Source organism: Ambystoma mexicanum, chromosome 10 (genome assembly GCF_040938575.1).
Source record: "Ambystoma mexicanum isolate Mex_15411 chromosome 10, UKY_AmexF1_1, whole genome shotgun sequence".
Taxonomy (NCBI): domain Eukaryota; kingdom Metazoa; phylum Chordata; class Amphibia; order Caudata; family Ambystomatidae; genus Ambystoma; species Ambystoma mexicanum.
Window position 1 is genome coordinate 1,103,572,729 of NC_090932.1, and position 26,135 is coordinate 1,103,598,863.

The 26,135-nt window shown below is 47.8% G+C and overlaps 1 protein-coding gene across 2 annotated transcripts in view; it reads left to right on the top strand.

Moving 5' to 3' along the window:
* AEBP1 (AE binding protein 1) overlaps window positions 1-26,135 on the top strand; it is a 367,991-nt gene that overhangs the window by 334,268 nt on the left and 7,588 nt on the right. For both annotated transcript variants that reach the window (XM_069618951.1, XM_069618952.1), the window contains one exon: window positions 15,682-15,781. In XM_069618951.1, the coding sequence (XP_069475052.1) occupies window positions 15,682-15,781 (100 nt within the window). The remainder of the gene's footprint in view (window positions 1-15,681; window positions 15,782-26,135) is intronic.

Genomic DNA, 26,135 nt, shown 5'->3' on the forward strand with positions numbered 1-26,135 from the left:
CAGCGGGGGAAACAGCTGGAGGGCAGAGAAATACTCACACGGAGCGCGAAGGAAGGAACTTCAGCGTGTTAACCCGAAGCGGAGACTGAGGGTTGCAACGCATCGGCGTAGCTGTTCAGTGCGTAGATAACGTTGAACCTCAGGGGGCGTGGCACGGCAGTCCGGACACTAGACCGCAGTGTATAGTTCCGTTAGTGTTTCCTCCATCGATTCCACAGTTTCCAGGACGGACGCGTCGTGACAGATACGCCGACGAGAACTTGTGCTTTATGCCAAGCAACAAGCTAATCTGCTTGAAAACTTCATTTACAAAGTGAGTCCCATTATCTGCTCTTATGACTTCACATACACCCCACCTGGGAAATACCTCTCTCACTAGAAATTTGGCCGCACAGGTAGAGTCTGGGTCTGTACATGGACCTGCTTCTATCGATCTAGAGAATGGACACACCACAACAATTAAGTACCTGTACCCGTTACATACTTGAATCATATCGACGTAATCGACATGCAAGTGCTGAAAAGGTCCATTGGGCCTTGGGATAACTCCTCTAATTACTTTTAGTGTGTGCCCAGCTCTGAACTGTTGGCAGATTATACAGATCACCATAAAAAATGCGACATGCTCCGCTAAGTTCGGTATGAACCAGTCTTCAGCGTGCGTTGCCGCTAGGTCTTCTTTAGTCATGTGTGCTGGATAGTGTAACTGTTCCAGTACTATTTTTAACAGGGCTATAGGCATGAATGGTTTACCAGTGCTGTCTTGTCGCAACAAGCTTTCGGAGGGGTTTAAAGAACACCCTTGCCGTTTCCATAAGTTTTTTTCCTCCTGTGGTGCCTCCCCTTGGAGCTCCATTAACTGTGTTTGCCCCATATTACTATAGCTTTCTGGTTCACTTCATGCGACAATCATTTTCTCATTTGTGTTAGTGACTTCCACATCCATGATTGTCTCATTCTTGGATGCCATACGCTTGGCTTCCTTGTCTGCTGCTTGATTTTCTCGTGAGATAAAATCTGTCCCTTTCGTGTGGACGGCACATTTCACGACTGCTATGCCCACTGGGAGCTGTAGTGCCTGAATCAACCTGTCCAATAAGGTTGCGTGCTGCACTGGCGTGCCATCCGCTTGGAGTTACCCCCTCCTTTTCCAGCGCGCTAAGCCTGCGTGCACTGTTGATGTCACATATGCAGAGTCACTGTACACTGTTACTTCCTGATCTGCGTGATTCTCAACCGCGAGTATGAACGCTAATAATTCTGCAGCTTGCGCTGAATAATGAGATTGGATTAATGCACTAAGAAGTACTAGAAATTCTCCATTTGCTGTGTGCTTCATCACAGCGATGCCTGTATATCTTTGCCCATCATTTTGATCAATTTTCAAAGAACCATCAATGAAGACAATTTCTCCTGCTGCCAACGCATTTTCTTTCACTCTGGGAATCTCATCATATAATTCTTCATAATTCGCACAGTCATGTATTGGCTCTCCTTCAGTGACTGACTCGGCCATGAACATAGCTGGGTTCACTATTTTGCATCAGACTATTTTAATCGATTGATTTGATATGATTACTTCATAGGCAGAAGGTCTCTGAGATGTCAGTGTGCCCTTTGGTTTCTCTAGACTAGCAAATAGCGAGTGCTCGACGTACAACGTCATTGAGCATCCCATTACAATGGTAGCCTTCTCAATGGCAAACGCTGCGGCAGCTACACTTTTTTCACATGGGAAATGGCCCCTCATCACTGGGTCCAAGTTTCCACTATAGTATGCCTGGGGCCTGTACCCCAATGTGGTTCTCTGTGTGAGAACTGCTGTCATAATGCTGCCATTCATGTGTGAGAACAGACAGAATTCCTCTGCATAATTGGGAATCCCTAAAACTGGTGTTGTGCAAATGACTCTTTTGAGTTCAGCAAATCCTTCCTCCATGGTCTCAGACCATTCAATTTGTTCTTTCGTCACTTGTGCCTTCTTTAGGGCCTGAAGCAAAGGCTTAGTGTACGAGCTGTAGTCAAAGACCCATGCCCTGACATAATTGTAAAGGCCTACGAAACTCTGCATCTGCTTTACTGTGTGCAGCTTGGTTGTGTTTAGTATGGCTTCAGCCCTTTCCGGGGTAACTCTTTTCCCCTCATGAGAGATCAGCTGACCTGTGTATAGCACATCATGTTGGCAATATTGTAACTTTTCTTTGTCAACCTTATATCCTTTTTCAGCTAATATAGTTAGTAGCTGAACAGAATCGTGTCTGCATTTCTCCTCTGTCGTGCTGCAAATTAAGATGTCATCCACATATTGTAGGACAACACATTATAATGCAATATTGCTTAGGTCCATCTGTAGGACTCTGTTCAAGATAGAAGGAGACTCACAGTACCTCTGGGGTAGCCTCATGGTTTTCAGATGCATTTGTCTGAACGTAAATGATGCCAGATCTTGTGAGTCTTTGTGCAAAGGGGTTTAGAAAAATGCATTTTTCAGGTCAACCACCATGAAATACTTTGCCTAAACAGGTATATTACATAGGATTGTAGCCGGGTTCGGGACTAAAGGGAACTCGGCTTCAACAATATAATTTATCGGCCCCAGATCTTGAATTAGCCTCCAAGACCCTCACTTTGATTTCTTGACAGGGTAAACTGCAGTAATTCATGATGACTCTGACGTCACTAAGATGCCCTGCTCCATCATAGCCAAAATAGTCTTAAAAAATTCCTTCATCTGCCTCCCTGGACATGGGATACTCGTCCCTTTTCTTCGTGCATAGGTATTCTTGGCCTGAACAGACATTCATCGGGGTTCCTCATGGTTTTCTCTCAAGGCCTGGCAGCCCTGCCATTAGCACACGTATTTCATACGCAAATATTTAGGGCTCTAATGTTACAGCCCTCATAGCTGAGTGTCCTGCGTATGCTCTAATCATTTTGCATACGTTCAAATAGTGCATTCCTGAAGTGGAGCATACTATGCCATCCTCCGTGAACGAGATTGTCATGTTCAACTTCGTCATTAGATCTCGACCCAAAATGTTTACTGGGGTTTGTCGCGAATATAATAGTGGTACATTCATATCACATTCTCCTACAGAGACTGGAAGTGTGTTTGTAAAAGGAACACGACATGTAGCTCCTGCGAAACTCTGAGTATTTATAGCATCGCTGGACAAGGAAAATTTGCTTTCACGTATACACGAACGTGTTGCACCCGTGTCAACTAGGAAGTAATATTCTTTATCCCTATAACGACATCCACCGTTGGTTCCTGGTGAGGGTCTGGTGTCACTGATAGGATAGAACACATCAGGGTTCCCAGTGAGCTGTCCTAGTTTATTTATAATTTTGTCACAACCTGTGTGAATGGACTTCCCCCCATCACCAGTGTTAGCCCTCATTCCAGGATTCATGGCCTCTCCTGTACTTACTGTCTGTGACAGTTGCATCAGTGACTGTTGTGACTGTCCTTGTGGAATGCTCATCAAATTCTGAGGTTGCGAGCCTTGTTGCGCTCCTGGCATTTGCTGTTGCACCATGTGATTCTGTGCAACTCCATTTCCTCCTTGCTGTAAAAACACAGGTGGATTTACCATGCCTGCTCCTGTTCCTTGGCCATTCTGCATCATGCCTTGGCCATTCTGCATCATGCCTTGTTTCCGCATGTGCGCGCTAAATGCCCTGTAATCCCACACAAACAACATACTGGCGGTGGTCAGATCATTTGCCCATTTGACATATCTTGATTGCCATTTTGCATGTTTTGAAAGCCTCCTTGATTATTCTCGAAACCTCCCTGATTACTCTGCCATCTTCTCCCTCTAAATCCTCTTCCCCTGGGGTAAAACCCAGTATTGCCATGATTATTCTGCTGTGGATTATTAACTTGTTGAGTGCTCGATCCATCTGCGCTAGTTATCATTGCCCCTTCAAGGGCATATTTTGACAATTTTTTCTGTACTAATTTTGCCTCTTCACCCTTTTCTGTAGCTTCTTTTTTGCGATTCTTCTCTTGCAGCAGCCTGCAATAGTGTGCGATGGTCAGCTGTATTTCTGACCAGGGTTTGCCTCGATAGCTACCAATTTCTTGAGCTGTTTCTGTACCAGCTCCGGCAGCCCTTGGCATAATATATGGTAGAACACGGATATAGATTTACCCTAAGATTCCCGTGTCTCCAGTACCCATGCGTCTTGAAAATTCTGGATGTAAATCAACGGGTCTTCCGACTCCTTCATTTTACGTGTCATTATAGCTCCCATATCGGAAGTATCTGGATATAGCAATCGTAATGCTATTGATCGTCTCTCTGATGCTTCTTGTGTCAAAGTCATCCTCGATATCCGCCCTAGACGTGCCTGGTACTGGATCATACTCAGGAAAGATTTCTTCTATATCTTCCCACTCTACTACTGGCTCAGATTTCTTGATCTCCCTTTCCAAATATTCAAGATCACGTGATCTCTGTCTTCGCTTGCGTTCTACACCGTCATCAAATTCCTTGCGCGTCCTCGCCTCTTCTCTGACCCTATCTTCTTCCTCTTTCTTTGCTTCTCTACGTTAATTTTCCCTCCAGATTTCCTCATCCCTTCATCTCTTTATTCTTTTCTCTAGTAGCCTTTGTTATTCCTCTATCCTTCGCTGTTCCTGTCTGTCTTGCTCATTTGCTGCTCTCTGTTTACGATTATGTTGCCTTTCTTGCTCTTCGCGATATAACTATTCTCGTCTCTGTCTATCTTTCTTCCTTACTCTTTCGTTTCTCAATCCTTTTTCTTTCTCCTTCTCTTTTGGTTTCGCGTCATCAATGCCTTTACCATGGAGTTTCAATAAGATCTGCCCTCCTATCCATTTGTTCTGTGTGAGTGCTATCTCATCAATTCTATCCTCATTCCCTTTCCATCTTTTGCCTTCCCTCTCCGTGTCGAGAGATGTACTGGCTTGTGTCTGGTCTTTCCTCTCGCTCTCGCGTCTCTCCTTGTCCCTCAGGACTTTGGAGGTGATATCTCTGTCTCTATCTTTATCTGGATTTTCGTCACTACTTTGCGTAGGTGACGCATATGCTGGGTTGCTATACCCTGTGGCTGCTTTAAGTTCTCTTAGCGGGTACAACCCTTCATCCTTACTGTCTTCAGTTTTTGTTTCAGATGGGGCTGGTGGCGCTGAGGGCATCTTACCCTCCTCTGTGCATACGTTAAGTATCCAGTCTAATGGTGCTTCCTCTTCCTTGTCCTGTTGATACATTTTCCACAATTCTAGACTAGCTAGGCGTTTGTCTAACTTTTTCCCCTTGTATGTGGCGTGCAAATAGGTTGTGATGTGTTGCAAGACTGGTTTAGATAAGGATCCACCCTGGGGCCAAGGCATAAACATCTTGTGGGCGGTTCCTTTAACCCATTACGCACTGTACTTTTTAAGCTTGGGTGCGTGTTTTGGCAACTGTTTGCACAGGTGTACTAATGGAGTTATGTCTTCCATATTTAACTTTGTTCACTTTCACTTATACAACACTTGTTATGTCTTTTGTTACTTAAACAATTCTAACAATATGAGTGATCACCAATCGTCACAAGCTCCAATCCCGTTTTTCCCACAAAATGTTATATCTTCTATTTACTCAATAAACATCATGTTACCTTCTACAACATGCCAAATATCCAATCGTGGAGTTGTTATTCTAGTTTCTCGAAGGAAAACTTTCCATCCTATGATGTCACAACAAGTAACACATAAGACAGACATTAACAGACTAGACAAACTCCAGCTGGTTACACAGACCTCTGCCTCTAATGAATGTTTTACCACGACATGGAGTTTAAACGCATCTTTTGCACAAGACGTCTTTAAACGCTGTGGTGACCGATGTGTTCCCTTTTATTTCTTCTAGCCGCTATATTAAGTGTAGGAATAAGGTGAATCCTCTCTCTCTTCTCTGGTGTCCTCCCCGGTATTCTCTCTCTTCTCGGGTGTCCTCCCCGGTATTCTCTCTCTTTCTCGGGTGTCCTCCCCGGTATTTACTTTTTCTACTTTTAGTCACCCTTTGAGTCACTATTTCCTTCCCCTTATATATATATACATCTTATTCTACTTCTGACTATATTTTGTTTTCCTGCCTCCCTCCGTTACCTTTTCCCTTACTTGTTCTAAGGTATATACTTTTTTCCAAAGCATTTAGTCTTTTTCACTCACCGTTCGCATGTTTCCTCTCTGGATCCTCGGGATCACCGCCTCCGTCACCGCCTTCTCTGGCCGTTCACCCGCTTAGCTGCCCGTAGGAGTGGGAAGGGGTTATGTGGGGAAGCACAGGTCCCTTCAGGCCTCTGTCTGCAGATTTTACTCTTACTCTACCACTGTCTACGGGAAGCTTCATGGTCTACTCAGCCGGATGGCAAAGGACTTGTGATATTACCAAGGACCTAGAGTTACTTTATGTCGACGGTCAATGGGTGTCTTAGTTATACAATCATCGATAACCATCTCTGCTACCAAGTGTGCTGTGAGACCCCCAACCTACCCATAGAGTCAGGGTTTGCCCAGAAGCACTTTAAGAGAAGATAGCAGCACCTGTGAGATGGCTGGGGTGCATTAACACCAACTCAATAATGACAACTCGACGCTTTGGCAAAGGGAGTCATTTTAATGACAAGTACAAAAACGGGGAGTCATATGAATATCAGCGGATACGTTATCTTCTCTCTCGCTTCACAACTCCAACGACCTTCACAAAACTCATAACATTTATACTGAAAACTCATCATCATTGACGTGTAACGCTTAAAAGTTGGCATACAATTCTATTGGTTCGGGAAAAGTAACTTTACTATAGGTACTATATCTGTATATGGTAACAGAGTAAGGGGAATGGGTAAACACTGTCAGGTGGGGCATCTACGCCCTACCTTCAAACTGGCTACTGTAGACGTCACTAAGAGTACAATGTCTCATTGGTTCTACTAACTATAGGACCCTAGATTACTTGGTCCATTGTGATTGGGTTGGCATCAACCCCACCCATACTTTTCCACTTCACTTAGCAGCATGCAGAATAATGAGGCCACGTGCAGGGAGTAAGCCTGTACCCCAGATTTCCTTCAATTTATGTTTCAGCCATTCATCACCTTAGTGGCTGTGTGTCAATTACTGCTTTGGAGTTGGCCTTGAGTCTTCCTCTTGGTCTGAGAAAGTTTAAGGAGGATGGGTACGATAAGACTCCATGCGTAGGTGTGAAAGGCTTACTTCTGCTCGCTCGGCTGGTCACGTGTTTCGGACACCATGAATTTGCCTCTTCTTCGTACAATTTGTGAGTTTTGCCTTTGTTTCACCCATCTCCTGCCTCCGGCTTCCTATCTTGATCCTTCAGAGCAGTGTATTCTGTGCCGTACTTCAATGAATTGTGGCCACTGTTCGTCCATCTTGACAGATACAGCCTTGGTTCTCCAAGCACGGGTTGCCTCTGCTGAGTTTCGCTTCTGCCGCTCTATCCTTGGTTTTCCCTACATATGAAACTCTTCTCATGTGGCCTTTTAGTAACCTTTTGGTTGATTCTGCTTCTTGTGCAAAGTGGAAATATACTTATATAACGTACTTCTTTGAGGTAGATTATGTTTAGTGACGCTTGCCGCACTACCTTTCTAATAAGCATAGCAAGCCGCTCGATTTTCTTAGCTTTCTTGTGGTTCCAAGCATATGTACATGTGTACATGTGTAAACTGATTGTATATCTTCATTTTGCTCATGGCTTAAGCTTCGTACATTTGACATCGTCCTTTCACTTTAGGTTCACAATATACTTTATGCATGGTGTTTCGTCTCCTTTTATCATTCTCAGGTGGTTACTTCTTATCTATGTAGGTCAGTCTAGGTTCTTGTGATGTCACTATTTGTCTTCTATTAAGATCTATTTGGTTTCTTCAGGGTCTCTATTCAGACTCCATTTTGTTTTATTGGATATGGCTTCCTCAATGTATACCTTACTGTCCATGGTTTCCTTGGTACTGGTACTTCAATAGGTGCTGTTCTTCTGATAGGTACTGGGCAGAGCCCCATTGCAGCTCTCTGCTGGTTTATTTGCTCATCATACGTCACATATCTCGGTGTGAACGTTCCTGGTACTTCAAAAGGGACGGTTGGAGTCCAGGCTGTATTTGGGACCTCCTCTACAAAATGTTCTGGCTAAGTCCCAAAGTACTCATAAAACTGTGGAGAGCAAGAGGGGAACGTTGGAGGCCTATCTGGGTGCAGTCCAAAATTACAACATCATCCGCATAAGATAAACACGGCAGGGGGTTTACCCGCCGTACAAAGGGGGACTGTTCTGAACCTGGCTCAAGCTCTGAGGCAGTAGGGAAATATATAAATTAAAAAGCAGAGAGACCAACAAGCACCCATGCTTTAAACCCAGCTTAATGGAAAAGGGCAATGACAGTTCTCCCTCCTGGGATAATATGACTCTGACCTCTGTATCACTCTAGAGCCTCCTAATAAAGTAAAGCAATGGTCAATGTGCCAAGATTCTAAGATGCCCCAAAGTGTAGCTCTTAAAACACTCTCAAAAGCAGCTGAATAATCAACAAAACAAACAAATAATGATGTCCCCGGATAACGCTGAGTCAATCCTTCCAGAATCCCGTTTGTTGGAAAATCAGCAAGCCATTTTCCTCCACCCATCCTGATAGCAGCTTTAATATTCTCGGGAGGATAGCTCAGGGGCAACGTGCTTGCCTTGGAAGCAAGACGACATGGAGCAACACATCTTCAATCCCTGGGTCTGCGCTTTGAAACCTCTGGGTATTTATCGTGTTATAAATAACCTATCATATCATAGCAATAGCAAGTTGGGAAAGAGCTTTGAACTAACGTCAAGCATTGCCAACAATCTGTAATTTGATGGCAAGTTTCAAGATGCTTTTTTAAAGACAGGAATTAGAGTCAATACTTTCCATGTATTAGGGACGCATTCAGTTATACAAATTTGCCGGAAAAATTGGTGTAGGATATAAGCCCACATGTGTGGATTGGCCTTCAACACCAGGTTGGAAAGGCCATTTGGGCCGACCGCGCTTGAGAACTTTGCTTTAATTATAGATGCCACCAGGTCCGCCTGCTCTAAATGCCGGCTTACTAGCGAATTGACGATAGATTTAGGGTCGCCTGAGCCACCAACAACAGTATTGATGATAAAAACTGCCCATTGGTCCTCCATTACCCTCACCATCTCTTGTGCCATTGAGCTCAACTCTTGGCCTCGAAGCAGGTAACAATATTTCCTAGAATCATTTGTGGCAATCAGTCTATTCAGAAACGTCCACCCAGTGTCATTTACGGAGTGCCTATGATTCCAGAGCCAGTTCTTATAACCGGCCCTGATCCTCCCAAGCTGTTTCTGCTTTGCACTCCCCACAAGGAGGTCATTTCTGCTTACCATGCGTACAGCCACATGCAGCTCACGTTTTTTCTTAGCTATCATGCTGTCGTAGCAGCGTACCCTTTTTTTGGGGCTGTTCCAAGTGTATTAGGACCTGCCCTCTGTTGGACCATAGTGGGCTTGCAATGTTCTTAATTCAATATTACCATCTAACAGTGTTCCTAGGTCATTGCAGCCACTATTTCTCAGGGATAGGTTAAACCTAGAATTAGTACCAGCTGACCAGCGCAGACTATTTCCCTGGGAATTCACAACATGGTTGCAGATCAATGTCGCTCTGGTCTTGCTCTTAGCCAACTGGCATTTCAGGTTGAGCATCGCATAGTCACTTACCATGGAGGACCTAATTACCAACTCTGGGCTCTATCACTCATGAAGATAAAGTCAATACGACTACTAAAAGAGCCATTAGACCAAGTCATTTTGTCCACCCCCTCCTTAGAACGCACAGGGCTGGCCCTCATACTCATCCCACCCTTTTTATCAAACTCATCCCCCACTGACAGTTTACCTACACAATCAACATCAAAATCACCAGTCAAAATGATACATCCTCCAGGGGAATGCACCAGCCCGTCTCTAAATATCTGCACAGCAACATCAATTAGTTCAGTGGTCAATACTCTCTCGGGGGGGGGGGTCATACAGAGTAGCCAGCAAAATGGGTACAGTTCCGTCTCCCAAGTTCTTAATATGCGCTGGTAAAAAGTAGGGATGAGGTTTGCCTATACAGCACTCGGATAAGTTAGATATAGCTCTGGCACCTATCCAGAGACCACCTTTCGGGGCTTCTCTTAAGAACACCCCTGCCAAGCAAAAAATGAACGAGTAACCATCCAAGTCAAAAGTAACGTAAAGCCAAGTCTCCTGTAGACAAAAGCATGCACACTCCTCAAGATCGTCATTATTTGACCATTACCAAGGAAGGATCTGTGGCCCCTCGAATTCCAGGAGAGCACCTGAAGCGTACCTGTTTTGTCAGTTGCCGATGGTCACTGAAGGACCTGAGGGACCCTGGACCATTGCCCACTCTGTCTTGGCCACTCCTGAATTTTCTTATTTCCCACAAAGCCCCTTAATGCTGCCCATGGTTGCGTCTCCACATTGCTTGGCATGCCTGGAATCATTGGAAGGAAACCAAAAATTCAAAGCCCAACTGCATTATGACCCTGGCATTATTGAAGAACCGCTCTAACACTGATGGTGAGATGAACGTTGCTGCCACCCAGTTATCACTGCTATTGAATTTGGGGAGTTCCAGCTTCACCAAATCTTTTGAAGAAAGTATTGCCAGGTCTGGAATGAAATGCAGTAGTTCTAGGAGCCACGTTCGATTAAGAAAAGGGCTCTGCAATGAAGTGTTTGCTTCAACAAACTTAATGTGCAACAAATCTGAGCACCATGCTGGATCATATGACTCCCTCCCCGAGACCTTGGTTTTAGGCCTTAATTGGTCTACCCGGTCCACCAGGAGACCAGTTTAACATTGGTCACTTTAGGGCTGCCCTGAGGGGCGCTGTTTAGGACTCCCATGCATTGGGCCTTCTGAGTGCCAACTACCAAAGAGGCCAATGTTATACGCTGTGCCTTTCCAGAATCACTTGCCTGCCAACTTTGGAACGAGGGGAGGGGAGCCCAATCAGTCACCTTTGTCGGTTCAACCCCCCCACCACAGGCTGCACAAGACCGGCTTATCCGCCATTGTTCGAGGAACGGGCTGCGCACCATTCATCTTTAGGTTAGAGGGCAGGGGAGGAGACCTCACTGGGGACATCCGCAGAGCAACAGGCCAAAAATGTGATCTGGCTACCCAGCCATCCATAGGGCCTTAAAGGCAGGCCTGCCTTGTTTCCCCTGACTCAAGAGTTTTGGAAACCAGGTATGCCCCTTGCTTGCTCTTTGTTGTTTCACAGGCTCAGTCTTGGCCATCTTGATTTTCTGATTTACGTGCTGCACCCCCATTCTTCATTGCGTAATACTTAAGAATCCTTGGTTTATGGGGGGAATTGGGAGCATTTAGTCCCCAGCTGGCGAGGGGCAGCGCCACCATTAAGGCTGAATAGGTGAGGCGCTGTCCCTTGCCAGGCAAGCCTATAGAAAATAAATGCATGGGGAGAGGGTGCTGATCTCTACAAAAGGCTGCCTGGCAGGGGTGCCAGTAGCCCATTGAGCCGAGGGTTGTCAAGGGGGCGTGGCCTCACGGGCCAGCAGGACCCCCGCTGTTAGGCCACGCCCCCTCGACGAGCCCCGGCTCGATTTGTAGTGCCACTTAAGGCACTGCCTTCCACCTTTGCCCCCAACCTTGTGTCTCCCCTCTGCCATGCAGCTGACCACTCCCTTCCCTGCTCACCTCCTTCTGCCCTGCCGTCACCCGTCTGCAGCCTTGCCTCCACTCCAACGCTCCTCATCTCCTTCCTCAATGGACTCCTGCTGCAGGGACAAAACATGTCAACAGTCGCGCCCAACCAGACATTTTAGACACCAACCCCTTTGCCCTTCGGTACCGCCTTCACACCTTAACCCCCCACTCACTCTCTCCCTCCTCCTAGCCACCCTGTACCTTTTGTCCTCCCATTGCCCCACATACTCTTCCACCCCTTCATCATCCCCAATGCCCTACCAGGGCTGTTGCGAGCACATGCTCGGGCCAGGCAGCTCCTCCTCTGCTGAACTCAGGACGTCCGCCCCACCGCTCCATCTCCTTCTTCTTGGCGGGGCTGTGGAAACCCCTGCCTGTTCGTCTCTTCTCGGATGAGGGGTCCTCTCCTCCACCCTTTCTTCCTCCGCGCTACGTTCTGTGCTGCGCCCTCTAGGCTGCTCTCCAATATTCTGGAGAGGGGCCGTTCTTAAGCCCTCTCTTGGCTGCTCCTGAAGGACTGCAGAGGGCGCCCAAGCCCTCCACGTGAAACCCTAAGCGGGGAGGCCTTTCCGCACCTTTCCCTCTCCTCACTGCTCTCTGGCGACGGCTCCCTCCTTCTACCCTTCGTACTCTTCTGCAGGTATTTACCTCCCTTACCTCTCTGCCCTGCCACTCCTTCATGCACCCCCACACTCCTGCCCTCCTCTCCTGCCTGGCCAGCAGCCCTTTGCGAGTTCCTCTCGCAAATTTCCTACCATGCCTCCTCATTCCCCACAACCCTCCTTGACCGCCCTCCTGCTTCCCCTACCCCTTTAAATGCTCTCCTGGGAGTCTCCCTCCTACTCCTCCTATCCCCAACCTCCCATGCTTCCCCTCTGCCCGCCGCCGGGCTACATGTCACCACTGCGGCAAGCGCCCCATCCGCTGCAGCTCTCCTCTGTGGCCTCCCACCAACACTCTCCCTCCCACCCGTAACCTCCACCACAGCCCCCTCAAGCTGTTCCTTGGACGCCCTGCTGATGATTGCCAGGGCCTCCCTCAGTGCCTTGGCATCAATGAGCCCCAGCTTGTTAGCCTTTTGGCCCACCATCTTACTGCAGCAGTGCTACTATACTTGTGTACCACCCTGCCAAATTACACTTGCTAACGCAGCCCCCCGAGCCACTAACACCCCAACGTGTTGCCGACCAAGGGAAGAAAAACCTCCAAATGGAAGCCAGGCAAACTTGCCCGGGCACAGAAACCCTGCTATACTAAGGCACTGTAGGCAATCCTCTGCTATAGGCCTAACTGCAACCCCCTTACAACTACCACTGCCGCTATCCGCCAATTCCACAGGCCACCCACCCTGCAATGACCCCTGGAAGACTGCAGCAACTACCAGCTGCAAAATGAGCCACCAGCTGTCACTCTCCCCCTGCACTTGTCAATGAACACGGTTTAATGTATACTTCCTTGCCCTCTTTATATACCACTTTGCATATATATCTATGCACTAATATTTATATGCTGACATATAATGATTATTATTTTTTATTTTTATTTTTTATTTTTTTATAAACCTAAGAAACCCCAATAAATTCCCCACATCTGATGGAAACCCCACCCCTAATCCTCCAAACCAGCTGAGGGCCCTAAAATAAAATTAGGCCCCACACCACGTGGCTGTCCCTATTCCCCACAAGAAAGCGGCAGAGCGCTAGCGCCACCTAGCGGCGCGGATGTGGCACTGCAAGCAGACCCCTTCTAGCCGAGGCTGCTGCGCCTCCGCACGCCTGCTGCAACACTACTAGTGCGGCCCCTTTAAGGGCTTCGCACTGCCGTCTCTAGTCACACCCCACTACCGCTCTACCCCGTTTCCGCCCCGCGGAAAAGGAAGGCGCCGGCCGCCGGGGCTTGCGTGCCTCCCCAGCCCCCTTAACAGCCTGGGATAAAAACCTGTGCACCGCGTGTCTATCCCAGACCATTACCGACTGCTCCCCTCGAACCGCACCGGAGGAAAACCCTGCACCCCCAGCCACCCCCCCCCAGACAGAGACCATGCACAGATCGACCCACCTAACCCCACGTGTCCCTGGAAACAAGGTACAGTGGGGGTACCTTATCTATGGCACCCCCGGCTAAGTTATTTTTTTCTTTTTTTTTCACTCTACCTATTCCTTCCCACCCACCACTATGCTTCCTCCTCCCCAAGACCTTTCTCACCTCCTAGCCTGACAGCTAAGCGACCCCACGCAGGGAAGGCTCGGGAGCAGGCAACAGGACAAAAGCTCGTCCTCAACCGGCGCCTGCTCCCGAACCTTCCCTGTCCCCTTAAATATCCCCCAGGAGACTCACTACACGCAGGCCAGCTCCAAACCCCGCTTACCTCCTCCTGGAGCAAACACTCGTCCCATGCCCGGTCCCTCACGGCAGGGCCCGCTTTCTCTCTGCCCCTCTGTCCCACAGACCACTTAAACCCACATCCGTGAGTGCTCTCTGCCGGAAGGGGTGTTTTAAGGTGGAAAGTCGAGCCTTCCTCCTTGGTTGTAGCTCGTTGCAGCGGGTCCGCTCACAAATCCTTAAAGAGCCAGTACACACAGAAATCCTTGCCGCACACAACACCAGCAGCTTACAGTCTCGCTCTGCAAACAGCCAGCAGAATGGTCCACAGGTTCCACAGACCACTTACACCCACTTCTGCGCGCATTATGTGCCGCGCTGGAAGGGGTGTTTTACAGTGGAAAGTCGAGCCTTCGTTCTTTGCTCGTACCTCATTGTTCCAGGGCCACTCACAAATCCTTAAAAGATGCAATGCACACAGAAATTCTTGCCACACACAACACCAGCAGGTTACAGTCTCGCTCTACAAGCAGCCAGCAGATTGGTCCACAGGTTCCACAGACCACTTACACCCACATCTGTGCGTGCTCTGTGCCTTAAAGGGACAGTGCACACAGAAATCCTTGCCACACACAATTTCAGCAGGTTACAGTCCTGCTCAGCAAGCAGCCAGCAGAATGGTCCACAGGTTCCACATACCACTCCCACCCACTTCCATGCACACTCCTCCCCAGAAGGGGTCTTTTATGGTGGTAAGTCGAGTCTTCCTCCTTGCTCATAGCTCCTTGCTCTGGGGCCGCTCACAAATCCTTAAAGGGGCAGTGCACACAGAAATTCTTGCCGCACACAACACCAGCAGATTACAGTCTCGCTCTACAAGCAGCCAGCAGAATGGTCCACAGGTTCCACAGACCACTTACACCCACTTCTGAGACTTGTAGTACCGCATTGTTGTTCACTGGAGTGTTTTGGGGGGATGAAGGCCATTAACACCCCGGGTTGCCAAATCGGTAAACCGGGATGCTAAAAAGAAAAGAATTCTCCTTCCTACAATGAGACGCACACAGCGTCTCGCTGTATTAAGGAAAATCCTTTTCCAGGATGGTACCATGGAAGGGGAAGAAGGGCTCCATATGGAACCCTTCTTCCCCTTCCATGGTGGCCTGCTGGAGGCGAAGAGAAGGAGCAGATGTGGCGGCGGCACCCGCCGCTGCCGAAATAAGGCAAGTAGGGGTGGTGAGGGATAATAAAAAAATGGGATGGAGGGTGGGGGGGAAGATGGCAGTGGGGGAGCCGGCAATCAGGTGGCTTGGAACAACAGCTAGTACCGGCGGTTCAAGCGCTCATTCCTAGCCACCTGATTAGCTGGCTCCCCCGCCCATGGTGCTAATGTAGGTTATATATTGTCTGTACTGCAAGACATAAACACTAGTTAGATGTGTGGAATGTGAAGACCTTTATGCACGATTCATTTCGACCCCAGCTATGACTTTTTTGTTGTGTTGCAGTTGTCATTTTCTTAACACACTGTGGCTGGTGACCTACTGTGCACACTCATGTAGACACTGTTGATCCTTGCAGGTGCACCGTGGTATTAAAGGTGTGGTGACAGACCAACAAGGAGAGCCCATCCCAAATGCAACAATCAGTGTGGCAGAAATCAACCACGACGTGATGACAGGTAGAGCATGAAATCTCTGATGAGGGAATTGTGTTTTGTAATTTCTGGTTTGTCCACATTGGCAACAATTCCTTTTGCTTCTTCAAGAGCTAATCTCCCATCATGCCATACAAACTAGAATTTCCTGTATTGTGAGCTCTTATATGTTTTGATTGTCATTATCTTCTCTAGGCGCAGTGCCATCAAATTCTCTATAGCAACATTAAATACTGTTTTAATCCCCTATTTATGGGATGTGTGCAGAGGATTCTCTTAGCAGCAGGGCTTTAAGTCAGCCGGGGTCCAAGCCACAGCAGTCTCTGAGATGGGCTCCTGAGCCGGGGCCCTGCCGGGACTCACCCCGACTAGCCCCAGCCACGCCGACCTCTCAGGCATTTAGCCGAGCGCTGCACGGTTACACTGCTGCCTGCAGGTGTCAGCATTTTGGATTAGAAAACAGAAAAGGCATCAACCTTTTCTTTTTTCTAATCCAAAATGCTGACACCTGCAGGCAGCCGTGTAACTGAGAAGCACAACTGAGCAGTACTTCTTCTAAACCTGCTGCTTGATGTCTCTTTATTCAGAAACAGGAGGAGGGCTGGATAGGCCAGCCTCTCCTATTGTTTCTGGGTAAAGAGCTAACATGCAGCAGGAAGCCCATTAACTGTGCCTGGTTAAAGGGCTTCCACTGCGTATTAGCTCTTTAATCAGAAACAAAAGGAGAGGTTGTCCAACCCAGCCCTCCTCCTGTTTCGGAATAAACAGACATCATGCAGCCCATTGCATTCAAGGAGCCGTGTGGTTAAAGGATTTCCTGGGCGGGCGCACATGCAATTCTTTAACCACTGCTCTTTGAATGCAAGGGCTGGGGGGAGGCACTTTGGGGGGCACATGCTGGGGGGCGTGGCCTAAGCACTTGTATTTAGGCCATGCCCTCTAACGAGAGCATCCCACCCCATCAGTTTACCACCCCATTTAAAGCACTGCTCAACAGAGAGGGAGAGGGGAAACAGTAATGTGGTTAATGTTTGACATCAGACATGAGGTGGGTGTGCCGGGAGAACCGGGTGCTGAAGTTGTGAGATAGGGCAGGGCATGGTGAGGCTGTGAGGTAAGTTTGCAGCATGGCTGGAAGGTGGGTTGATGTTGGTGTGTGCTTGAGGTGGTTGCAGGACAATGCTAGTGCAGGGAGATGACCGTTTCTGCCTACCACTCCCACTCTGCCTGTCAAAGCGAAATGGTTTTGCGTAGCATGTCATTTACATGCTATCATTTACACATGGGGAAAGGAAAGTGTAGTCATATAATCCAGAATAATGTGGTATTAGGTCCACAAATCATAAATAGACCTTTGGTCCCAGGGGCTACCTCGGCACATTTCATGTGGAGACCCCCCCCTATTGATCAAAATGCGATGCATATAGTTTTGCAAGACCAGTTACTCTTGAGTTACCTGCAACATATCCAGTGAGGGGAGCAGGGCTCGACAATGAGGAAAATGCTTTTAAACAACCTAGCGGCTTTCAGCAGGTATTTGCTCTCAGGACCCTGCAGCAGGACCCCCTGCCAGCTGGACAAGATAAAGGTGGCATCTGGTTTGTACGAATACAAACTGCGTTCAGTACGCTGTTTGCATTGTTGATTTGCAGGAGACCACACAAAGGAGCATGGCGCAAACCTGCAAATGCTTAGCAAAAATGAGAGACGATTGCCAACATATGCATGTCAATAAAACAAAGATGGCAGCCCCTGCTTTAAAATGGCACGTCACTCAGCTGCATTACCACAATCAGGGCTGGCCTTAGTGCAGAGCCGCCCGGGCGACCGCCTGTGGTGCCCTTAGCCCCCCGCCACAGCATCTCAGCAGTGGCACCCCCCAGAGGTTCCTGGGGTGGCGCATTAATTGACTCTAAGAGGTAGGCGGGGGCAAGTGGGTGGGCGGCCAGCTATTTTATAAGGGTGGCCGTGGCTCCCTTTGGTCCCACCTTGGTGGTTCCACTGCAGCTCTGGGGAGTCTTTCAAGGTCTCCCCCGAACTGGCATGGTGGGAGAAGGCACGGCAGGCACCCTATTGAAATAAAATGGACCCGCTCTTGTGCTAGCGCCGGGCTTTGCAGTGCAGGACCGGGGCACATTTAATAACAATAGGGTGCTGATGCTTTCGCACTGCCACCCTATTGTGGTGATTATCTCCCTACTCCAGCGCGGGAGCAGGGCGGTTTTCATTAGAATAGGGTGCTGATGCTTTTGCATCAGCACCCTATTCCAGTGAATACCTCCCTGCTCCGGAAAATCTTTCTTTCACTGTCCTGGGCACTGCTGGCGCTAAGGCTGGCACTGACCAATCAACAGAATTGAAATCCGCTGGAGGTTTTGTAGCCCAGAAACAAATTTCCTAATCACAATGCTTGCTTAGCACAAACCCATATCTGAAAGCAATTTAGTAATCCGGATGTCAGTGGGCCAGCCTGTTGCATTATGAAAAGGTACTGGAGATTCAGACCTGTGTGTGAGTCTGGAGCTGGAGGCACACTGAGCAGGAGAGTGTGTGGCGGGGCAGCGAGGAGGCTAGAGGTGTAAAGGAGGTGGTGGGGAAGGAGAATAAGGGATGTGGCTAAATAGAAAGAGGAGAAGGAGGAAGATAGGAGGATGGCGAGAGAAGCTCTGAGGGGGAAGTGGAGGAGAACAAAACTGGAGGCAACGAGTTGAAAAAAATGCAGGTTTTGGAGATGAAGCGAAAGAAGGTGGAGGTGGTTACAGGAAGAGGTGAAAGATATAACACCTGAAGGAAACAGGGGACGAAGAACATGAGCCATTGAGGTGAAGGAGGGGGGGTTGCATCAGGAGGAGAAGGAAAGAAAAATGGAGGAGGAGAATTGGAGGAAAGTGACAAGGGAGATTAGCAGGCAATGGAGACAACAGCTCAGAAGGTGAAGGAGGGTAAAGCGAGAAAAGGAGATCCAGTTGTGACAAGGAGAGTGGGAAAGACGTGGAGAGGAAAAAAGCTAATAGGGGAGGAGGAAGGGAGCAGAGTATTACAAGTTGTCAAGGAGGAAAGGTAGGAGGAGAAGCTTGAGGAGGAAAGAATGGAAGAAATGCCCGGGGAGGGGGAAGAAGAATGGCAACATAGTTAAGGTGGAGGAGGAGGTGCACATCTCAAGGGGCATGAATCTAGGAGAGAGTATGAGACTCAAGTGCTGGACAGGACTGAGGCAGAGTCTGTGACCAGTACAACAGAGTTATGCTTGACAATCTCAGGGCCTATCGCAATCTTGAATTAATTCAAATGCAGTGTGTGATGCTTGGCCCACATATCCATGACCATGTATATCAGGAGTGGCTGCTCCACATGCATAGAGGAGAACAACACCCCGACAACTTCCGCGAAAGGCAAACTTCCAACTGCAAAAGCTGGGAAGGACATGCTGCCCCATTTACAGCGCAAAAGACTGAGTCCCTTTTTTTGACTGGCAGTTTACAGAACCTGAGGGGATGAGGGAAGGATTGACAGACTACGGTCCTCTAGAAATCCAGGTTTGGATGTCGTAATTTGGCTTCCCAACTGCATTGCTTTCAGTTCTGCTTAATCCCTTAGCACCTGTGTTTAGTGAAGACCCTTCATCCCTAACACCTTAAATTTGAGCTGTGTGTTCATCTCTCTGGCCCAGACAGTGGGTAAAACAGAGAATCCGAGGTGGAGACCACAAGGAGTGGGAGTCTGGACATTGCATTGGCTGCCCTATGAAAACAGTGAGGGAGGAACACGTAATGAGGCAGTACAAGTAATGATTGCCAAAGTCTCTGGGGTGACCTGGATCCGCCCTACGTGGGATTAAAGGGTTCCATCTATGAGTTACTCTGACCGCTTTAGCAGTAGGGGTTAGATGAACACCTACAGAGATTAACGGGTTGCAACTAGAACACAAAAGAGGCATAGCTTTGCCTAACAGCATCAGTGGGTATAACAAACTAGAGCGAAACCCTTAACTAAGGGGACATAGTGTTCTACTTCAAGTTCACTTTCTTAGTCTACAGAAAACACAGTTACAGAGTTATTTCCCCCTGATGGCTATTTCCATGTCACTCACAGTCTCATGGTGTTTATAGCACACTTTCTTAGATTCTCCTCAATGTGCGCCTCAGCTCAGGTGTTCTCCTTGGGCTACTTCCTAACCTCCTGGGATGTAGACAGAGCAGAAACCTGCCAGCAAATATGTATGCTCCCCACTTGCCTTAGGGGATACTCAAAAGCTTACAACTGGGAATCCCCCACCCTGCTCTGGTGTTTTTCAGACTGAATTTATTCAAACCCACTAGCCAAGGGTGACATTCCTAGTCTTGCGCCCACTTCAGGCTTAGGTTGTTTTCTTTCCAGATTTTCCAGCTGCATCCGGGCTCTGGGCTGTAGCTCTCGGCAAGCTTGCAAACAACTGCTCATCCCTTCAGGTGTCCTCTCGCCTAGAATCCTGGCAACTTATCTTGCTCCCTTTCCAGTCAACTTCTTCAAAGAGATTGTGTTGGCATGCTCCTCAAACTGCTCCACTCTCTCTTTTGCTTAACCACCTCCCCAGATCCCCCTTCTGACTCCTACATTGCCTCGCGCTGGTTTATTTGCCCCTATAATGCCTATTAGAGGGGCTATTCATCTATTAGCCACTTATTGTGGGATTGGTCAAGGCTCTCGAATTCCACTTCCTCCCCATGTGTTTCCCTTCTCCCTATCAGTGTGCTAATTTCTTATGCATTTTACTGTCACATTTTCTAATTCCCTCATTGGAATGGAAAGCAAAAGCCGATAGGGTGTAAAGACTACCGCTGCGATTCTGAGGTCAGGTGGGTCTGTCATGGTGAACGTGCAGCTTCATGACGTGGTTCTCTTCAATTATGGTTTGTTTTTTTCCATCGCGCTTCTGTCTTGGTGCAGCCCATGAGCAGTATATCTTTGCAGCTGTCCCCCTGTAAATGGGAAGCATAGGTGAGAAGTGCAAGTGGATTTACTAGAGGGGGCCCCCAAAACAAGTTCCAGCCCAGGGTTTGAGAACCAGCAGCGGGGAAATGCTTGTTGCAGACGGAGCAGAGGTCCACTGCAGAAAACAGATATCAACAGCAGGGTTGGAGGCCCCTCAAAATCCCTCTAATCCTCGCCCCTGTTACCTATGAGAAGAGAGCCAACTAGAGGACTAGAACCATAGGACCTGGACACAGGTACTTTTGAGTTCTAGTTGCAAAGATGTTGTCGCAGGAACAACGGGGTGACAGGGTTTACAACCAGCTAACAGCAGTTGGCAGCACTGGGTACATAGACTCAACCCCATGGCCAGCCAGGATGCAGACAAAGCAGGACCAAAAAAGGAGACTCGGCAGCAGCAAAGGCAGTGTTAGAAGCGCAGAAGAACCAAGCCAAGAGCCCAGGTCATCTTGGGGGAAGTAGGTGGGTGCATGCTATCACCAAGTAATGGTCCCACGCTGGAGGCAATGGCTGGCGATGACCGAAGATGCCCCTCAACAGAGCTGAGATTGAGCTTCAGCAAACCGCCAGAGCTTCCATGCCAGGAAGATAGTAGACCCCTTATCTTAGACCCTTGAGCCAGAAGGATGGATGTGATCAGGGTTCCAGCACAGAGTGTAAGAAAGAGCAAGCAAAGACAACCAATGCAGTGAGCCAGGAGGATGGAAAGAAGGGAAGGAATTGCCATGGAAGGGATTTCGCCTGCATGCAATGAGCAGAATGCAAGGCTAAAAGAGTCAGGGACCAGACTGCATGGATCTTCAGCAGCAGCTCACCTTCACCATTCTTCAGTTAAGAATCAGGAAGGGATCTGCGGAATGCAGAGGGTCTCTCGCTGTCACTGTTATTGCATTCACTGAGGGATGGGCCTAAGGCAGCCCATCAGTCACATTCCAGTCAGGAAAGCCTTGCAGTGACATAGGGACTTCAGTAGCTGGCCTGCCAGCAACAAAAGAAAAGTCAGCAAAGTGTTTATGACACCCAAAAGGTCAGGGAGCAAGAACCCCAAAAATGTAATTCTGCTCCAACAGCCATCTTCCCTGGGGTTTACTTACATAGCAAACTGGGGCAGGGAGGGGGTCTCTGGGTAGCCCCCTTTTACTACTTCCTGGTCACTTAGCTTCTTCCAGCATCCAAAGCTTTCAGGCCCCCCTCAACCTGCTCCTCAAATGTGACCTCATCAGCACCTTCAATGTTGCTATCAGTTAGGTTTGGTGCCTCTCGTGTGCTGATAACCCCTCTATGTAGGGTCGAGCAGTTATATTCATCACCAAATTTTGAATAAACAATCCTCTCCAACAGGTTTAGGATAACGGATGCTGGGAATTGGTGGGAAAACTCTTGGAGTCACTAGAGTCTGAGAAATGTCAGCTAATACTGCATAGGATTGCATATATGATCTAAAATTAAAAATGCAAGTCTCACTGTTGGGTCAAAAAATGCATTCCGGCTCTTCTTTTGCGTGTCGCTAAGGGGTTTCAGCTGGTATTTTGAAATCTCGTCTACTTTGTCAGAGAGAGTGCTACTGAAGTCGGGTCGAAGGCTGCAAATGAATTTTGATATGCTGGCCTTAGTAGCCCATCTGGCCATCTCTGCCGGAGTGCTCACAGAGTCCCCCTTTTTGTCCCAGGGAACACTTCCTCTCTCAGAAAGAGTGTTGGGTGGAAAGCTGGTGGCTGTCGTGTATTGTATATTTATCTGAAGGACACAGGAAACCCCACATTCTGGGTCAGGGTATTAGTACATTACTAATTACGGAAGGAAGAAATCCAGAGGATACAATTTTGGAAGCAAAGGAATCAAGAAATTTAATTGAACCTGATCCTTTATTTAAATATCAAATATCAAATTTTAATCGAGAATTAATCATAGCACTCAACAATTTTACATCGCAGGAAAGAAATTAAGAACACATAATTTCACATATAATCCATCTCATTCATACACAGGCGTCCATTAACCATTCATACATACATTACAATAATACATGTAAGTTAAAACTTTATCCTAAAAAAGTCATAACAATTGATTTACTTATTGTCTTCATAAAAAAGAGAGAGAGATATATAATAAATATCTATGAAAGGCCACAACAACAAATTGCTCAAGTGGTCATCAGTTTAGGATGGTTCACATCGATGTCCAAGGTTGACCTCATCACTGGTTTCTGAACACTAGGCTACACCACTCTGTAGACTTTGCATTGCATTGTTACCATTACAAGGCTGAGTGGGATCAACAACAGTCAGACATCCGGATTGGTTAAACGCAGGTTAGTTATGGGTAGCTACAGTGTGGGGCCAAAGTAAATAAGCTCCCTTCACATGCTTCTCAGTGGAATATCCCTCCCATCACTAGCACTGAGAATCAACAGGATGGCTTCTCTTTGGCAAATGTCAATGGCACAAAAAGAAACAAAAGGATGGCTTCTCCTTATGGTTCACACAAGTTGTGTGATCAGTGCTCAGTCACTCACAGTCATGGTGTAAGTGTCCCCAAACTTCTTCCTAGATGATTGGTTCCATATCCTCTGCTTCTTGCCCCGGACTCATTTAAAACTCCCTCCTCCCGGGACACCATCTACATTCGAGGCAGGGAACATGGCAATAGCAAGGGATGGTCGATATGTCCCCAAAACCTCCAGCAGGAAGCTAGCCACCTTAGTGGGCGTGACTGCCTGCTTCCTCATTCTGCTCTGTGTTAGGGTGCTGGTTTTAGTCCCACTAACCCTGTCCTCGTCTACCTTACCAATGAGTCATAATGGCCTTGTGCCTAAGTAGACCTAATGCTCACGCCTCCCGCTTTCCCTCCTTGATACCCTGCCACATGCCCGTACCTCCACCCTACCTCCATTCACTGTGCTCAGTCTTAGAGTGTGCCTGTGCCCCTCACTTCTCTCTGGGTCTCTCCTCTGACTATCACTCTAGAGGTTTTACTGTTACTCCATGATGCCTGCTTTAACACAAGCAGAGGCACGGAGTACGCCAGTGCCCTGGGGCACAGACATCCCCCTCGACCCACCACAGGAAAAACCATCTGCACTAAAAGTCCCTATACCTTCAATGGGACTTCCTACAAATCTGCCCACTGCCACCCCTAGCAAAATCAAAAGTCATCTCTCCTGAACCCAAGTCTCTTGTATTCCTCTTCCTGCTACCCCTGGATATTATTGCCACCTTCTCCTGAAAGCGTGCTCCCATCTCACCCCTGGTGTCTCTCTGACCTCTTTTATACTGCTTCCTCTCCTTTAATGTCTCCTTTCTTTTGATTTCCTCGGCATCCTCCTTTGTTCCTTTATACGTCTTTGTCTCTTCTTTCCTTTCATGTCTTTTCTGTCCTCCTTTTTACTCCTCCCTTCTCTCCAACCTCCCCTCTACTCCTTTCTTCTTCCTAACCCTCCCTTATCTCTTCCTTGAACCGCCTCATTTTCTCTGATGTTCTGTCCCGCCATCTCTTTGCTATTCTCCATTCCCTTATCTCTCTTTCTCCGCTGCCGCTCTCCAGCCTCCTTCCTACTGCTCCGCCCCTCTCCTTCTGTCTTCAAACTCAACTTTCCTCCAAGCTCTTTCACCTCCTAAAAACACCCAGAAATACCTATCCCCAAACCAGCGGTTTCTATAGCAACCTGGCTCTGCCTCCTAACACCACCCTCGCTTATGTGCATTCAGGTGTGTTTTACTTTCAGGTGGGAAATAGGATTGGTGGCAAGATGGTGGTTCTCGGATTTCCTGCCACTTCTGTGAAGATCATCTTGGGAGATGGAGTGCTGGATGGGCTTGTCATCCTTCTGGGGGCAACAATTTAGGGTACAGCAATGGCACCAACCTCATGCATGACATGAGGGCCAACTTGCAGTCTCTAGTTGGCCTATTTTTAGCGTGCCATTGTTTTCTCCAGTTTCGTTGCATGGCAACCCTGGGTGAGAGGCACTGCAGTGCATCACACAATGGATAATGCCTGATGGAATACACATGAATGTATCAGTTCTTTCATATGGGAGAATGGCACGGGTTGCATTGCCCACTTTAAGATCCACATAATTGATTAGTATGTTTTCTGTGGTCATAGTGTCCATTTAGCTGGCAATGGCAATTCTCCTGCTCCTCTGTTGCCAGTTTTCATGTAGCATGAGGTTACATTTGCAGGGATACACATAGATGTCATGTGTGGGTGTGTGTGTCTTCTATGAGAGCTGCATGTGACCAGGTATGGTGTTCATACACAGGCCAGCTGTGGATTCTTCTGTAGCTTAGCCCGGGTTCACCTGACAGGAGGTTTGTTATTGAGCTAAGTTCCAAGATCGATTTCCAAGATCCACTGATTGATTTCCAAGAAGGATGGAGGTACATTGGACACTTTAGTTGGCTGGAGTGAGGTGTCTCAGTTAAAGTAGGGAGAGGCAGGTGTCTCCTAAGGTTAAGGAGAGAGAGGGTGAGACCGGTGACAGAAGGTTTCCAGGGCGGATAGTTATATAAAGTGTGTGCATTTTGTGGACATCAAAACAAATGTTGAAGGATTTAGCAGGGGTGGACTGGCCTATAGAGAACTCTGGAGATTTCCTGGTAAGCCACTGCAACCTGGGCCTCTTTTGTGTGGTATTTCCAAATGTTCCCATAGGAAAAGGGCTCGTCTTGCTGAAAATGTGTAATATTGGGCCACTTTGAAAATTATTTCCATGGCCTCTTTTGGTTCCCAGAAATTATTTCCAGGGCCTTTTTTTGGTTCCCAGTCTACCTCTGGAGGAAAGAGTGTTCAAGAATGGTGTTGGGTATGGAGGAACATATCATGTCAGCAGAGAGAGAGAGGCCGCGATGTGAGAAGGCATGATCAGGAATGGTTGTGGAGCATGGTGCAGTGTACAAGAAGAGAGTCACTCTTGGGTTCAGGAAGACATATTTATCAATGTTTCTGTGTTCTTCGTAAGCAGCAGGACGGTGCCCTGCCCATTGACCTCGCCAGTTTCTTAGATGTATTGTGTACGGTTGTGGGGGTGATGTTTTTCCATGTGGAATAGGTCAATGTTGTCTGGCATGAGCAGATCATGAATGTCTTTATTTGTACATTGAGAGAAAATCAGCTGATGAAAATGCAGTCGAAGGCTGTGGATAGATCCAACAGGAGCAGGATGGCCTTGTCTTTAGCTTCATCCATTTGGATTTTTAGATCCAGGAGGGCAGTTTCGGTCCCGTGCCTGGGTCTAAAGCCAGATTGTCGCAAGCCTAGGAGGTTATTGTTTTCCAAATGTCGTTGTATTTGGAGGTAAGCCACTCTGTCTTATATTTTCAGGCGAAAGGGGACAGTCATGATGGGTCTATAATTAGTGGGTATGTTGGGGTCTAAGTTAGGTTTTTTTGAGGAGAGGTAGGAA